This window comes from Fenneropenaeus chinensis, mitochondrion, assembly GCF_019202785.1.
Source record: "Fenneropenaeus chinensis mitochondrion, complete genome".
In the NCBI taxonomy this organism is placed as follows: domain Eukaryota; kingdom Metazoa; phylum Arthropoda; class Malacostraca; order Decapoda; family Penaeidae; genus Penaeus; species Penaeus chinensis.
The window spans coordinates 1-16,004 of NC_009679.1; the positions used below are offsets into that span (position 1 = coordinate 1).

The following is a 16,004-nucleotide window of genomic DNA, read 5'->3' on the forward strand; positions in this document are numbered from 1 at the left end:
ACGCAACGATGATTATTTTCTACAAATCATAAAGACATCGGAACACTATACTTTATTTTCGGAGCCTGAGCTGGAATAGTAGGTACCGCTCTTAGACTTATTATCCGTGCAGAACTAGGTCAACCAGGAAGTCTTATTGGAGATGACCAAATTTACAATGTTGTAGTTACAGCCCACGCTTTTGTTATAATTTTCTTTATAGTTATGCCTATCATAATTGGAGGATTTGGAAATTGATTAGTCCCTCTGATATTAGGTGCTCCTGATATAGCTTTTCCTCGTATAAACAATATAAGATTCTGACTTTTACCTCCTTCGTTAACGTTACTTCTTTCCAGAGGTATAGTTGAAAGAGGGGTAGGAACAGGATGAACAGTCTATCCTCCTTTATCAGCTAGAATTGCTCATGCCGGAGCTTCAGTAGACTTAGGTATTTTCTCGCTGCATCTAGCTGGTGTCTCGTCTATCTTAGGAGCTGTCAATTTTATAACAACTGTTATCAATATACGATCTACAGGTATAACTATAGACCGTATACCTCTTTTCGTATGGGCAGTATTTATTACCGCCCTACTACTTTTATTATCTTTACCAGTATTAGCAGGGGCTATTACAATACTTTTAACAGACCGAAATCTGAATACTTCATTTTTTGACCCTGCAGGAGGTGGAGACCCTGTCTTATACCAACATTTATTTTGATTCTTTGGGCATCCGGAGGTATATATTCTAATTCTACCCGCCTTCGGGATAATTTCACACATTATTAGTCAAGAATCAGGTAAAAAAGAAGCATTTGGGACCCTTGGAATAATTTATGCTATACTCGCTATTGGAGTTCTAGGATTTGTAGTTTGAGCACATCATATATTTACAGTAGGTATGGATGTTGATACCCGTGCTTACTTTACATCTGCTACAATAATTATTGCTGTTCCCACAGGAATTAAAATTTTTAGCTGAATAGGAACCCTCCACGGGACACAGCTAAATTATAGCCCTTCTTTAATTTGAGCCCTAGGATTTGTATTTTTATTCACAGTGGGGGGACTCACAGGAGTTGTTTTAGCTAACTCATCAATTGATATTATCCTACATGATACTTATTATGTAGTGGCCCATTTCCATTATGTTCTTTCTATAGGAGCAGTATTTGGTATTTTTGCTGGTATTGCTCACTGATTCCCTTTATTTACTGGTCTAACCTTAAACCCTAAGTGATTAAAAGTACACTTTTTAGTTATATTTATCGGAGTAAATATTACCTTCTTCCCACAACATTTCTTAGGACTTAATGGAATACCTCGTCGTTATTCAGATTATCCAGATGCTTACACAGCATGAAATGTAGTCTCATCTATTGGGTCTACCGTATCATTAATCGCTGTTTTAGGCTTTGTTATAATTGTATGAGAAGCTCTAACCGTAGCACGACCAGTTATATTTTCATTATTTTTACCAACTTCAATTGAGTGACAACATAATTTACCACCCGCAGATCATAGTTATATAGAAATTCCCCTAATTACTAACTTCTAAAATGGCAGATAGATGCATAGGATTTAAGCTCCTACCAGGAAGAACCTTTCTTCTTTTAGAAAACTTATGCCAACATGAGGTCACTTAGGTTTACAAGATAGAGCTTCTCCCCTTATAGAACAATTAATTTTCTTTCATGACCACGCCATAGTAGTATTAATCTTAATTACAACATTAGTTGGTTACATACTTTCAACATTATTTTTCAATACTTTTACAAATCGATTCTTACTAGAAGGACAAACCATCGAAATTGTATGAACTGTTCTTCCTGCTCTAATCCTAGTCTTTATCGCCCTTCCTTCTTTACGATTATTATATTTACTAGATGAAGTTAATAACCCAAGTGTCACATTAAAAACTATCGGTCACCAATGATACTGAAGATATGAATACTCAGACTTTTTACAGGTTGAATTTGATTCTTATATAATTCCTTCAAATGAACTTGCCGAAGACGGATTTCGACTTCTCGATGTAGATAATCGAACTGTTCTCCCTATAAATACGCAAATTCGGGTATTAATTAGAGCTGCTGATGTAATTCATTCATGAACAGTACCAGCTTTAGGGGTTAAAGCAGACGCAATCCCCGGCCGACTTAATCAAGTTAGTTTCTTAATAAACCGTCCCGGTTTATTTTATGGACAGTGCTCAGAAATCTGTGGTGCTAACCACAGATTTATACCTATTGTTGTTGAAAGAGTATCAGTTAATTCCTTCTTAAACTGAATCTCATCCGCTAGAGATGCCTCACCAGATGACTGAAAGTAAGTGTAGGTCTTTTAAACCTATAATAGTAACTAACGACTACTTCTGGTGAAAGAAAAATTAGTTAATTTATTATAACATAAGCTTGTCACGCTTAAGTAATCAAAGTATTTGATATTTTTCAATCCCACAAATAGCTCCCTTATTATGATTAAATTTATTTATTATATTCTCAGCTACATTTATTATGTTCATTATCTTAAATTATTTTATTAAAGTACCCTCTAAAATTGAAGCTCCCTCTACTCAGTTGCAAAAAACAGAAATAAATTGAAAATGATAACAAACCTATTCTCAGTTTTTGACCCTACTTCTAGTTTACTGTCTCTTCCTCTTAACTGACTTTCTACTTTCTTAGGAATTATATTTTTACCTACTTTATATTGAATCATACCTTCTCGATGATCCCTTTTATGATCATTGGTTACCAAAACATTGCATAATGAATTCAAAATACTCCTAGGTGCCTCTCATACAGGAACTACTCTTACATTCGTAAGTCTATTTAGTTTAATTGTATTTAACAACTTTTTAGGTCTACTTCCTTATGTTTTTACCAGAACAAGCCATTTGACTATAACTCTCGCCCTTGCATTACCTTTATGGCTAGCTTTCATAATATTTGGGTGAATTAATCATACCCAGCATATATTTGCTCACTTAGTTCCCCAAGGAACCCCAGGAGCTCTTATACCATTTATAGTGTTAATTGAAACTATCAGAAATATTATCCGACCAGGAACTCTAGCAGTACGTCTTGCAGCTAACATAATTGCAGGACATCTTTTACTTACACTTCTTGGTAGCACTGGTCCCTCTCTTTCAACTACCCTTGTTTCTATACTCATTATTGGACAAATTTTATTATTGATTTTAGAAGCTGCTGTAGCAGTAATTCAATCTTATGTATTCGCTGTATTAAGAACCCTTTATGCTAGTGAAGTAACATAATTATAACTAATGACATCATCTCACGGACACCACGCCTTTCATCTAGTAGATATAAGACCATGACCACTTACAGGTTCAATCAGAGCTATGATATTAACCACAGGACTTGTCAAATGATTCCACCAATTTAACCCTGACCTTCTTGTATTAGGAGTTGTTGCTACAACTCTTACTATAATTCAATGATGACGAGATATTACTCGAGAAGGAACTTACCAAGGATTACATACAAAAGCAGTAACTATTGGCCTTCGATGAGGTATGATTTTATTTATTACGTCTGAAGTACTTTTCTTCTTTTCATTTTTCTGGGCATTTTTTCATAGAAGTCTCTCTCCTAATGTAGAAGTGGGTAGATGCTGACCTCCAGCAGGAATTCAAACTTTTAACCCTTTCCAAATTCCTCTTCTTAATACTGCCATTTTACTTGCTTCTGGAGCAACTGTAACGTGAGCTCACCATGCTATTATAGAAGCCAATTACACTCAGTCAGTTCAAGGACTATCCATTACAGTTATTTTAGGAATATACTTTACAGCTCTTCAGGCCCTAGAATATTATGAAGCGCCATTTACAATTGCCGACTCAGTTTATGGTTCTACCTTCTTTGTCGCCACTGGATTCCACGGACTACACGTTATCATTGGTAGAACTTTCCTTTCAGTATGTTTATACCGACTATACAAATGCCATTTTTCATCCTCACACCACTTTGGATTTGAAGCTGCCGCATGATATTGACATTTTGTAGATGTAGTATGATTATTCCTCTATATTTCTATTTATTGATGAGGAGGCTGCCTTTTTAGTATAACAGTATATCTGGCTTCCAACCAGAAGGTCTAGTAAATTACTAGAAAAGGCAATGATTATCTTATTAATTTCAATTTTAATTACCTTAATTATTAGAGTAGTAGTCATGGTTTTAGCGTCCCTTTTAGCAAAAAAAACTATTACAGACCGAGAAAAAAATTCACCCTTTGAATGTGGGTTTGACCCAAAAGGGTCAGCCCGTCTTCCATTCTCTCTTCGTTTTTTCTTAATTGCAGTAATTTTTTTAATTTTTGATGTTGAGATTACCCTTTTATTACCCCTAGCTATTATTATAAACTTCTCGAACATCTCGGCATGGGCTTTTACAGGATTTGCCTTTATCCTTATTCTACTTATCGGTTTATACCATGAATGAAACCAAGGTGCATTAGAATGAGCTTATTGGAGTTATAGTCAAAAATGACATCTGATTTGCACTCAGAAAGTGCTCCATTAGGAGCTAACTTCATTAAGTAAAAAGCGAAATATTGCATTCAGTTTCGGCCTGATTTTTGGTGTTAACTCACCTTTACTTACTTGGTTAAAGCCAAAGTAGAGGCATATCACTGTTAATGATAGAAATGAGGAAATTTAACTTCTAACCAAGAAAGGAATAGGTAGATCAAGAAGAAGCTGCTAACTTTTTTCTTAAGCGGTTAAACTCCGTTTATATTCCTGTTATTATAGTGTAATAAACACGTTACATTTTCATTGTAAAACTAAAGGTATCCAACCCTTTTAAAAACAATGTACTATAAATAGAATGTATTTACAGATAAAAAATATCTCCTTCGTAGCTTCAATACGATGCTCTCCTTTATAAGCTATATAAATAAATAACGATGAATAATAGAACAATTAATCAAAGTAAGAAACTTAATATATAAACCTTTATACTATTATCTTGAAGTGTTTGCAAACTTTTAGATCTTGTTATAATAAAAGAATAAGTACCTTGTCCTCCATAAAACTCGGACCATCCTATATCACCTACTTTCTGGTATGTTTCTCCTCTTTTTAAAAATCCTTTTCTTAACCCGTAAGTAGATAAAAAAGGTATAAATCACATAGAGCCCCCAAAAACAACTAGCTCATAACTATTTAGAGAATTCAGCTGATAATTTACAGCATTTAAATTCAATATATAACCAATGACTCCCCCAATTACTCTTACAATTAAAGCAAGTATTTTGAAAAAAGGTCTTATACAAATTATATAAGGGCAAGGAAAAATTAATCAAGCTAAACTTGCACCCCCAAAAACAGCCCCTACTCTTAAACCGATTATAGGATTAGTTATAATTTTACCTTCATCGTTAATAGAATATAAATTCCCCAAGTTAAAATCTCCTGATAAAGTATAATAAACTAAACGTATTGTGTAACATACTGTCAATCCCGTCGCCAAAGCATACAACAAAAAAGAAATCATATTAATAGGAGATATAAAAGCGACCTCCAAGATTATATCTTTTGAATAAAACCCAGCTAAAAAAGGAGTACCACATAAAGCTAAATTAGCTAAGTTCATACATATCCCTGTTAAAGGTATATGATAAACTAATCCTCCTATTATTCGAATATCTTGATAGTCTTTAACACTATGAATTACAGCTCCAGCGCACATAAATAATAGTGCTTTAAATAAAGCATGCGCCAACAAATGAAAGAAGGCAAGATCAGCATAACCAAGAGATAAAATTCTTATTATTACCCCTAACTGACTTAATGTAGATAAAGCAATAATTTTTTTTAAATCATATTCAAAATTAGCTCCTAACCCTGCCATAAATATAGTCAAGCTAGATAGTAATAGTAATACTCTTTGGGACAGTCGTCCTTCTAAAGCAGGGCTAAATCGAATTAATAAATAAACTCCTGCTGTAACCAAAGTTGAAGAATGAACTAACGCAGATACAGGAGTAGGAGCTGCTATAGCCGCAGGTAGCCATGCAGAAAAAGGAATCTGAGCTCTTTTAGTTATAGCAGCCAACACTACTAAACCACACAATAAACCATTTATATTTATAGAAGGTAAATTATCTACATAAAATAAAAAATTCCACCCACCAAGACTAAAAAATAAAGAAATTGCCAACAAGATGGCTACATCTCCTACCCGATTTGAAAGAGCTGTTAATATCCCAGCGTTGGCTGATTTTTCATTTTGGTAGTAGATAACTAAAGCATAAGATACCAGTCCTAGCCCGTCCCATCCTAAAAGAATTCTAATTAAATTAGGGCTAATAATTAGAAACCCTATAGATATTACAAAAGCCAATACTAAATATATGAAACGATTTATATTATTATCTCCAGCTATATATTCTCCACTATAGTATAATACTATAGAAGAAATGAATATTACAAAACCTAAAAATATAAAAGATATTCAATCTAAAATTAAAGTTATTACCACAGAACTAGAATTTAATCTTAATAATTCTCACTCAATAAATCAAGCCTGCCCACTTTTTAAGCACATTAATGAAAAAAATAAACAACTTAAAGATCCTCTCAGTAGAAATAATATTCTTGATAAATATATTGAAACCATTCATATCACGATTTAAAATGAACTAATATCATATCTTCGATACCACAAACCGACGTTTTATTTAAACTATTTAAATTTATAAAATACATATAATTGTTCTTCTTTTTAAAATTAGTACATTTAAAGGTAGCCAATGTAATATTAAGATTAAATATTCACGAACCTTACCAGAACAACACGAAAATAAAGATCTATAATATTTACCATGTTGTCTTAGTGAAAATATATACAAAGTATAGGCGGCTCTAAAAAAAGATAATAAAGCAATAGACAACATTGTTACTTTTCTTCAAGATACAACTCTAATGATTAAACTAATTTCTCCTAAAAGATTTAAAGTAGGAGGAGCTGCTATATTACCCGCACTTAAAAGAAATCACCATAATGCTATTCTAGGTATAAAATTAATCAAACCCTTACTAATAAGTAAACTTCGACTCCCTACTCGTTCATATACTATATTCGCTAAACAAAATAAACCGGAAGAACATAATCCATGGCCAATTATTACTACTACAGCACCATTTAACCCTCATCAACCAAACACTACAAGTCCAGATAAAACAAGTCCCATATGAGCTACCGAAGAATAAGCAATTAAAGCTTTTATATCTACCTGACGTAAACATATCAAACTTACAACTACTCCTCCTACTAACCTGATTCTCACTCACAACCAAGATAAGCTTTTATTAACTTCTCTAAATAAAGGTAATACTCGAATTAAACCATAACCTCCTAATTTTAATAACACCCCTGCAAGAATTATTGATCCTGCTACTGGGGCCTCTACGTGTGCCTTTGGCAGCCATAAATGAACCAAAAATATAGGTAATTTTACAATAAACGCAAAAACAGTAACTACGTACCACACACAAGGAATGAATCCCACTCCTTTTACACTTTCAACCAATCCTAGTGTTAAACTACCTCTCATGTTGTATAATCTAATTAAAGATACTAGTAAAGGTAAAGAAGCAAATAAAGTGTAAAATAATATATATACTCCTGCTTGTAACCGCTCAGGCTGATAACCCCACCCTAAAATAAGAATTAAAGTAGGGATTAAAGAACTTTCAAAACTAATATAAAATAGTAAATAATCATTTACAGAAAAAGTTATTACTAGAAAAAATAAAAGAAAGATATTAACTACCAAAAAAAGAGAAGGATAATTATTATCTTTTAACACTTTTTGTCTAGAACAAACCACAAGACTCGTAATTCAAAAACTTAATAAAATTAAAATATAACCTAAAGAATCTAAATTAAAACACCATCCTATTATATAATTACCAAAGTCGTGATGACAATAAATAATTATAATAAAAGAAAGTACAAATAAAGAACTTTGAACGGCTCACCATGAATTTACTAAAGGTATCAATATAACACAGGCCAACAAAAACTTTAACATTGTAATACTCTAAATCTTCTAAAACAATCATTACCGTGAGTCCGCACTACTGACACCAAAAGAGCTAACCCTAACGCCCCTTCACAGGCAGCTAAAGTTAAAAAAAATAAAACAAAATAACTTTCATGACCTATATTAGACAAGTGTAATCTTATAATTCAAAAAATTCTAAGTATAATATACTCTAAACTTAATAAAGTATTTAACAAATGTTTACGTTTGGAAACAAAGACTCATAAACCACATAAAACTCTCACAACAGGAACAATATAATAAAAATTAAGAATTAACATTAGTTTTAATAGTTTAAATAAAACACCGGTCTTGTAAATCGGAATTGAAGTATTGATTCTTCTTAAAGCATCAGAGAAAAGAGTTACCTCCTATCGCCAGTTCCCAAAACTAGTATTTTTAATTAAACTATTCTCTGTATTTCACTCATTATTACTCTCTCCCCCATAATTATTATTTCTTCTCTTATTTTTACTCGCCTCTTTCACCCCCTGGCAATAGGACTTATACTATTATTTCAAACTATCATAATTTGTGTTACTGCCGGGCTATCAATGAACTCCTTCTGATTTTCTTATATCTTATTTCTTATTTTCTTAGGAGCTATATTAGTATTATTTATTTATGTAGCATCCCTTGCTTCCAACGAATCTTTTAGATTTTCAACCTCATTAATAATAGTATCTGCTTTTGTATTATTAGCAAGATTTATGATAATTTTCTTAGATCCTCTCTTACTAAATACTCCTATTTCAATTCAACAATCTTCATTACCCAATGACCAGTTCTCTTCAACTCAGTCTTTACTAAGCTCTATTTATAATTATACCACTATAAATTTAACTTTATTTATCGTGATATATCTTCTATTAACCTTAATTGTAGTAGTAAAAATTACTAACACTTTTTTTGGTCCTCTCCGACTATCATCTTAATAAATGACAATACCAATTCGTAAATCACACCCATTATTTAAAATCTTAAATGGTGCTATCGTAGACTTGCCAGCCCCAGCTAATATTTCAACCTTATGGAATTTCGGGTCTCTTCTTGGACTCTGTTTAGTTATTCAAATTGTAACTGGTCTTTTCTTAGCTATACATTATACTGCCCATGTAGACCTTGCATTTTCAAGTGTTGCTCATATTTGCCGAGATGTAAACTACGGATGACTACTTCGGACACTACATGCTAATGGAGCTTCTTTCTTCTTTATTTGTTTATATATACACACAGGACGAGGTATTTATTATGGGTCATTCCTATACCTTCATGCATGATCAGTAGGAGTTGTAATTTTACTTTTAGTAATAGCAACAGCTTTCCTAGGATATGTTTTACCATGAGGACAAATATCCTTTTGAGGAGCAACTGTAATTACAAATTTATTTTCAGCTATTCCTTATATTGGAACAGATCTTGTACAATGGATTTGAGGAGGTTTTGCGGTAGATAATGCTACCTTAACACGTTTCTTCACTTTTCATTTTCTATTTCCATTTATTGTAGCTGCTGCTACTATTATTCACATCTTATTCATTCACCAAACAGGATCTAACAACCCCTTAGGAATTGTTAGAAACGTAGATAAAGTTCCATTCCACCCTTACTTCACATTTAAAGATATTACAGGATTTATTGTTATACTAGCAGCTCTAATTTTATTAACTCTCCTTAATCCTTATTTATTAGGAGACCCAGATAATTTTATTCCCGCCAACCCTCTTGTTACTCCCGCTCATATTCAACCAGAATGATATTTCCTCTTTGCATACGCTATTCTTCGATCTATTCCTAATAAGTTAGGAGGTGTTATTGCATTAGTTATATCTATCCTTATTCTTCTTATTTTACCTTTTACTCACGCAGCAAAATTTCGAAGATTAGCTTTTTATCCTTTAAATCAACTTATATTCTGATCATTAGTTAGTATCGTATTCCTTCTAACGTGGATTGGAGCTCGTCCCGTTGAAGATCCTTACGTCCTTACAGGACAAATCCTAACTGTTTTATATTTCTCTTATTATATTATTAATCCCCTTACCCTTATTTGATGAGATAAAATACTAGATTAAAAGTTACTTGGCTGATAGGAAAGCATGTGTTTTGAAAGCTCACTATAGAGGTTCGAATCCTCTAGTAACTTGATTTTCTTAAAAAACTACAATTATAATATACAAATGAAGCAGGCAGCCTTAACCCCTATAAAAAATACTAAATAGTTTAAAGCAACAGGCAAGAATCTTTTTCAAGCTAAATATATAAGTTTGTCATAACGAAACCGTGGTAAAGTACCTCGAACCCATACAAAAGCAAAAGCAACTATAACAAGCTTTACATAATAAAAAGGTCTAACTAAGTTCCCTCCTAAAAAAATAAGAGCAAATAATATTCTCATAAATAAAATACTAGCATATTCAGCCATAAAGATCAACGCAAACCCTCCTCTTCTATACTCAGTATTAAACCCAGACACTAACTCAGATTCTCCTTCAGCAAAATCAAAAGGAGTTCGATTAGTCTCAGCTAAACACGAAGCAAACCAAATTAAAGATAGCGGGAAAGTAAACCATAAAAGTCATACATCCCGCTGATATAAACTAAATAAGCTTAAGTCAAACCCTCCTACTAAAAAAATAAATGATAATAAAATTAAAGCAAGTCTTACTTCATAAGAGATTGTTTGAGCCACAGCTCGTAATCTACCTAATAAAGAATACTTAGAATTAGAAGACCATCCTGCTCTCATAGTAGTATACACCCCTAATCTAGTACAACATAAGAAAAATAAAGTCCTCATACTAAAATTTATTAGACCTAGCTCGTAAGGTATCACTAATCATACAATTAAAGATACAAATAAACTAAATACAGGAGAAAGATAATAAGGTAAGAAATTAGATATAACCGGCAAAGTTTGTTCTTTAGTAAATAACTTTACAGCATCGGCAAACGGTTGTAATAACCCCATAAAACCAACCTTATTAGGTCCTTTACGAATCTGAATATAACCTAAGATTTTTCGTTCCAATAGAGTAACAAAAGCTACTCCTACTAGAACACAAATAATTAATAATAAGTAATTAATAACTATAATTAATGTTATCACAGTATTACCTGTGGGATTAAACCCACATTATTGGATCCTAAGTCCAATGCATAACTCTGCCAAGGCAACAATACATATTATGCTTAATCACATTAAACAGAAATTATTCCAGCTATCTAATCCTTTCGTACTAAGATACCTTTTCAAAAATTAAGAGATAGAAACCGACCTGGCTCACGCCGGTCTGAACTCAAATCATGTAAGGATTTAAAGGTCGAACAGACCTTCCTTTACAACTGCTGCATCATAAGGATACCTTAATTCAACATCGAGGTCGCAAACCTTCTTGTCGATGAGGACTCTCAAAGAAGATTACGCTGTTATCCCTAAAGTAACTTAATCTTTTAATCACTAATAGAGGATCATGCTAGTTTTCCAATTATATTTGTTATTAAATATTTAAGAACAGTTACTTGTTATATTCCCGTCGCCCCAACGTAACAAATATTAATTAAAACCAAGTTACACTAACAATTGATAGTATAATTAAATTATTGTCAAGCTTTATAGGGTCTTATCGTCCCCTTAATTCATTTAAGCCTTTTCACTTAAAAGTTAAATTCAATTATTATAATTGAGACAGCTCACTTTTTGTCCAACCATTCATACAAGCCTTCAATTAAAAGACTAATGATTATGCTACCTTCGCACGGTCAATATACCGCGGCCCTTTAAACTAAATCAGTGGGCAGGCTAGACTTTATATAACAATCATATAGACATGTTTTTGATAAACAGGCAAAAGTAATATTTGCCGAGTTCCTTAATTATACCTTAAGCAATTAAAAATTTTGTTTTTATTTTACTTTATTTTACCACATATTATTTCTACTAATAAAATCATTATTACTTCTGATGTTTTATTTAACACAAATATTAGCTACTTAATGTTAGACTTTTATTATTAAAATATTAAAACTTACAACATTGCATTAACTAGAACGTTTTATTAATATGGCTGTTTTTAAGCCTAATTCAGCAATACTTTAATTTATTATATCATAACTTATCTATATTAGAATAAGAAGCTTTTCCCTCCTATTCTTTATTACTCCACAGTTTTTTTACCTAAAAGTAATTAAATTTAATTTAATTCACCAATAACCAGATATGAAAAATCGGCTAGCATTTCACTACTAATATAAATTTTACAATTTCATTAATACGAAAACTATATATTTATATTAGCTCTTCTTCTTTCGGGACTTCTTTTTTATTAAGATTATTTTGATTTTCCCTAATACACAAGGTACAAGTTTTTAACTTTACTTTATACTAATTTAATTTTCAATATATTTCATCTTTCCTTTACAGTACTTTATTCTATAATTCTTTATAAATCTTCTTTCGATTCACTCTACTCAAATAATGAGATCTTAAAATAATTTTATTACTATCTACTATACTACTATTGTAATCACATTAATAAGATTTAATTCTCAAGATACATTGGTTTGCACAACGAACTTCTCAACGTAAGTGAGATGCTTAACTATTCAAGCTCCATCTTGAAAATTCTAGGTACACTTTCCAGTACACCTACTATGTTACGACTTATCTCGCTTTAGTTAACGAGAGCGACGGGCGATGTGTACATAACCTAGAGCTAAAATCAAGAGACCTTATTAAAATCTCTTTACTTTTAAATCCACCTTAGCAACAAATATTCATTTATTGTTCCGTCTATTTCTGTTATATTGTAACCCATCTCTTCCTTTATTATAAGCTGCACCTTGATCTAATATATTAGCAAAACTATTTTAGTAACTTTATCTTTTATAAAAGTTACCTAATAATGACGGTATACAAACTGTATTACTACAAAATAAAGTAAGATTCTTCGTGGACTATCGATTACAGGACAGGTTCCTCTAAATAGACTAAGTTACCGCCAAATCCTTTGAGTTTCAAGATAATAACTGTTTAGTACCCAGGTAATAACAATTTAAATAAAGTGTAACAGGGTATCTAATCCTGGTTCATCTCTTTACCTTAACAGCTTCAACTATAATTACAACTTTTATTCTACTGTATACTAAAAAATTGATTTCACCCTTTATTAGTACAGATATATAAAAAAGAAAATCAATAAATTTAACTGTTTTTAACCAAATCTCTTTCAAGTTACCTTTCAGTATAACCGCGGATGCTGGCACAAATTTTAGCCAGATATATAATTAGGATCATCAATTCTAACTTACATTTATTTAATTAGTATTAGGTACTGAGAATTTATTTCTTAAAGAAACCTCTCCATTCTAATTATTCGCTAACCTTTAGTATATAACAACGAATCTTATTGTCCCAACAGATTTTACATGTACCATTGACCTAAAAGTGAAAGAATAAGCCAGGATAAAACTTTATCTCAACACAAATAGTGTTTAACCCTGTAAGAATAAACATTTTTACTAATGTACTAAATTTCGTGGCGTAAGATATATATATTATCTTAATAGATATTAAGTACATTTTTTAATTTAGGATCCAACCTTCCTCCTGATTTCCCCTTTTTTTATATAAAATAATTATTTAACAGTCTTTTAAAAATTATAAGTATTTTTTAACGTTATATTTTGTGAACTTATTATAAATAAATGCAAGTATTCTTATTTTATAATAGCATTTATTTTTGTATTTTCAAAAAAAGCCCTCTATTATTTTTTAGAATGTTTCAATTTATATACATTTAAAGGTTCGTTTAATTTTTATTTATTTTTATAACTTAAATAAATTATATAGTAGATATAAGTTGTTTAATTTATATAATTATTAAAGCACATCATTTTAAAAAGATTTTATATAATATTTATTTAATTATATATTAAATTAAATGTAGTTAAACCTTTATTCTATCTAAATTAATTATAAATGCCTATACTCCATACCATGTATGGAATTATTATTATAGTTAAAGTAAAGTATTAAGTGTAGTTAAAGAATGTTCTTTGATCTTTACATAAATAGTGTAAATATTTATGGTATTTTAAGTTGTATTTTATTTTAAGTATATAAAGACTAGTAAATACATCTAGATCCTTTTATAATTCATTAAAATTATATCTTTAAAAATAAAATAGTGTCTTCTTATATGAAACTTAAATTCTACCTGATTAAAGTTTCATTCTTCAAGAAGACACTATTTTTTATACATATCTATTAAAATAATATTAATATATTTAATTAAAAAGAAGACTTTAAAAATGAAATATGGGGTTATATATATTTAATTTAATATATAGTGCTTAATTTTTAACTTTTTTCCTTCCTTTTATTTTTTTATGTACTACTAACTCACAATTTAATACAATGAAAAAGACTCTTTATAATTATCTTTATTATTTTTTATTTTCTACATAAAATGAAGTGCCTGAAAAAGGATTATCTTGATAGGGTAAAACATGTAAGTAAAATCTTACCTTCATTGCCCCCTTTTTTTTTACACCCAATGGAATCAACACCATTCCCCCAAAGATCAAAACTTTGTGTGCACTATACACCAGAGTATATCTTTAATTTAGTTTACTCTTTTTGTAAACCAAAAAGATAAGCTAAGTAAGCTCGTGGGCTCATACCCCATTTATGAGGGTTTACTCCCTCTCTTTTTAATTTTACTTTCTTCTTCTCAAATATTATTTTTTTCTACTCTATCCTTAGGAACTCTTCTCTCCATTTCATCTTCCTCCTGATTTGGAGCTTGAATTGGGCTTGAACTTAACCTTTTATCTTTTATTCCTCTAATTTCTTCAAAGAATAACCAATACTCATCAGAAGCAGCTCTAAAATATTTCTTGATTCAAGCTTTAGGGTCATCAATTATTGTTATATCAGCTTCATTTACAATATCATTTAATGAATTGTCTACACTACTATTTACGGCTGCTCTTCTTTTAAAATCTGGAGCTGCCCCTTTTCATTTTTGATTCCCTAGAGTAATAGAAGGATTACAATGGCCCCAAGTTATTATTCTCATAACTATTCAAAAAATTGCTCCTCTGTCACTACTATCTTATGTTCTATACTCACCAAGTTTACCTATTATTCCAGCAGCTATTATTACATCAGCTTTAGTAGGAGCCATTGGAGGTATTAATCAGACTTTTCTCCGTAAAATTTTAGCTTACTCCTCCATTAATCATATAGCATGAATAATATCAGCTATCCTAATCAGAGAAACAAATTGGCTTATCTACTTTTCCTTTTATTGTCTTATTTCTACTTCTATCGCCATCCTTTTTAATTATCAAGAAGCTTTCCATATTTCTCATATCTTAAATCACTCTTCCCATTCTTCCCAAATAAAAATACTGACATTCTCATCCCTTCTATCGTTAGGAGGTTTACCTCCATTTACAGGATTTATCCCTAAATGACTTATTATTCAAGAGATAATCTCTACCCATATATTTATCACTCTCGGTATTCTTTTAGCTTCTGCTCTTTTAACTTTATTTTATTATCTACGAATTGCTATAACAGCCTTTACAATCTCAAGCCCCAAGACTAAATGAAGTGTCAAATTGGTGGCTAAATCTTACTTAACACCTTACATACTATACTTTAACATATTTGGGTTGTTAGCTCCCAGATTGTTTATAATCATTTTATAAAGCTTTAAGTTATCTAAACTTATAGCCTTCAAAGCTATCAAAAGGAGTAAAAATCTCCTAAGCTTTAAAATTATCTTATTACATTTAAGCTCCGGCGTTCTACGCATCTTCAGAATTGCAGTCTGACGTCTTATTTATAATTTCCACTACAAAGCCATGATAAAAGGATACTAATCCGTGTATAGATTTACAGTCTATCGCCTATAACTCAGCCATTTTATCCTA

At 31.1% G+C, this 16,004-nt stretch overlaps 13 protein-coding genes across 13 annotated transcripts, besides 24 other annotated features; 9 read left to right on the forward strand and 4 right to left on the reverse strand. All coding sequences in view use genetic code 5, as the record gives it.

Annotated features, from left to right (window-relative positions):
• Nucleotides 1-1,534, forward strand: COX1 (cytochrome c oxidase subunit I; the record flags this gene model as incomplete). Its single annotated transcript has 1 exon — nucleotides 1-1,534. A coding segment is annotated over one exon (1,534 nt), but the record flags the coding sequence as incomplete, so codon positions are not given.
• Nucleotides 1,535-1,600, forward strand: a tRNA (tRNA-Leu).
• Nucleotides 1,601-1,605: 5 nt separating this feature from the next.
• On the forward strand, nucleotides 1,606-2,293 carry COX2 (cytochrome c oxidase subunit II). The gene has a single exon. A coding segment is annotated over exon 1 (688 nt).
• Nucleotides 2,294-2,361, forward strand: a tRNA (tRNA-Lys).
• A 3-nt stretch (nucleotides 2,362-2,364) lies between these two features.
• Nucleotides 2,365-2,434, forward strand: a tRNA (tRNA-Asp).
• Nucleotides 2,435-2,593, forward strand: ATP8 (ATP synthase F0 subunit 8). The gene has a single exon. The coding sequence runs from the start codon at nucleotides 2,435-2,437 to the stop codon at nucleotides 2,591-2,593; it is 159 nt and encodes a 52-aa protein (YP_001382110.1).
• ATP6 (ATP synthase F0 subunit 6) lies at nucleotides 2,587-3,261 on the forward strand. Its single transcript has one exon. The coding sequence runs from the start codon at nucleotides 2,587-2,589 to the stop codon at nucleotides 3,259-3,261; it is 675 nt and encodes a 224-aa protein (YP_001382111.1).
• Nucleotides 3,262-3,270: 9 nt separating this feature from the next.
• Nucleotides 3,271-4,060, forward strand: COX3 (cytochrome c oxidase subunit III). The gene has a single exon. A coding segment is annotated over exon 1 (790 nt).
• Nucleotides 4,061-4,126, forward strand: a tRNA (tRNA-Gly).
• Nucleotides 4,127-4,478, forward strand: ND3 (NADH dehydrogenase subunit 3). The gene has a single exon. A coding segment is annotated over exon 1 (352 nt).
• Nucleotides 4,479-4,543, forward strand: a tRNA (tRNA-Ala).
• A 2-nt stretch (nucleotides 4,544-4,545) lies between these two features.
• Nucleotides 4,546-4,610, forward strand: a tRNA (tRNA-Arg).
• Nucleotide 4,611: 1 nt separating this feature from the next.
• Nucleotides 4,612-4,681, forward strand: a tRNA (tRNA-Asn).
• Nucleotides 4,682-4,684: 3 nt separating this feature from the next.
• Nucleotides 4,685-4,751, forward strand: a tRNA (tRNA-Ser).
• Nucleotides 4,752-4,821, forward strand: a tRNA (tRNA-Glu).
• A 19-nt stretch (nucleotides 4,822-4,840) lies between these two features.
• Nucleotides 4,841-4,908, reverse strand: a tRNA (tRNA-Phe).
• ND5 (NADH dehydrogenase subunit 5) lies at nucleotides 4,909-6,631 on the reverse strand. The gene has a single exon. A coding segment is annotated over exon 1 (1,723 nt).
• Nucleotides 6,632-6,640: 9 nt separating this feature from the next.
• Nucleotides 6,641-6,707, reverse strand: a tRNA (tRNA-His).
• On the reverse strand, nucleotides 6,708-8,048 carry ND4 (NADH dehydrogenase subunit 4). Its single transcript has one exon. It carries the CDS (start codon nucleotides 8,046-8,048, stop codon nucleotides 6,708-6,710), a length of 1,341 nt encoding a protein of 446 aa, YP_001382115.1.
• Nucleotides 8,042-8,341, reverse strand: ND4L (NADH dehydrogenase subunit 4L). Its single transcript has one exon. The coding sequence runs from the start codon at nucleotides 8,339-8,341 to the stop codon at nucleotides 8,042-8,044; it is 300 nt and encodes a 99-aa protein (YP_001382116.1).
• A 2-nt stretch (nucleotides 8,342-8,343) lies between these two features.
• Nucleotides 8,344-8,411, forward strand: a tRNA (tRNA-Thr).
• Nucleotides 8,412-8,478, reverse strand: a tRNA (tRNA-Pro).
• A 1-nt stretch (nucleotide 8,479) lies between these two features.
• ND6 (NADH dehydrogenase subunit 6) lies at nucleotides 8,480-8,995 on the forward strand. Its single transcript has one exon. The coding sequence runs from the start codon at nucleotides 8,480-8,482 to the stop codon at nucleotides 8,993-8,995; it is 516 nt and encodes a 171-aa protein (YP_001382117.1).
• A 3-nt stretch (nucleotides 8,996-8,998) lies between these two features.
• On the forward strand, nucleotides 8,999-10,135 carry CYTB (cytochrome b). The gene has a single exon. It carries the CDS (start codon nucleotides 8,999-9,001, stop codon nucleotides 10,133-10,135), a length of 1,137 nt encoding a protein of 378 aa, YP_001382118.1.
• A 1-nt stretch (nucleotide 10,136) lies between these two features.
• Nucleotides 10,137-10,210, forward strand: a tRNA (tRNA-Ser).
• A 17-nt stretch (nucleotides 10,211-10,227) lies between these two features.
• On the reverse strand, nucleotides 10,228-11,166 carry ND1 (NADH dehydrogenase subunit 1). Its single transcript has one exon. The coding sequence runs from the start codon at nucleotides 11,164-11,166 to the stop codon at nucleotides 10,228-10,230; it is 939 nt and encodes a 312-aa protein (YP_001382119.1).
• A 5-nt stretch (nucleotides 11,167-11,171) lies between these two features.
• Nucleotides 11,172-11,238, reverse strand: a tRNA (tRNA-Leu).
• Nucleotides 11,239-12,605, reverse strand: an rRNA (l-rRNA).
• Nucleotides 12,606-12,608: 3 nt separating this feature from the next.
• Nucleotides 12,609-12,680, reverse strand: a tRNA (tRNA-Val).
• Nucleotides 12,681-13,532, reverse strand: an rRNA (s-rRNA).
• A 997-nt stretch (nucleotides 13,533-14,529) lies between these two features.
• Nucleotides 14,530-14,601, forward strand: a tRNA (tRNA-Ile).
• A 7-nt stretch (nucleotides 14,602-14,608) lies between these two features.
• Nucleotides 14,609-14,678, reverse strand: a tRNA (tRNA-Gln).
• A 31-nt stretch (nucleotides 14,679-14,709) lies between these two features.
• Nucleotides 14,710-14,777, forward strand: a tRNA (tRNA-Met).
• On the forward strand, nucleotides 14,778-15,777 carry ND2 (NADH dehydrogenase subunit 2). Its single transcript has one exon. A coding segment is annotated over exon 1 (1,000 nt).
• Nucleotides 15,778-15,846, forward strand: a tRNA (tRNA-Trp).
• Nucleotides 15,847-15,865: 19 nt separating this feature from the next.
• Nucleotides 15,866-15,935, reverse strand: a tRNA (tRNA-Cys).
• A 1-nt stretch (nucleotide 15,936) lies between these two features.
• Nucleotides 15,937-16,001, reverse strand: a tRNA (tRNA-Tyr).
• Between the last annotated feature and the right edge of the window lie 3 nt (nucleotides 16,002-16,004).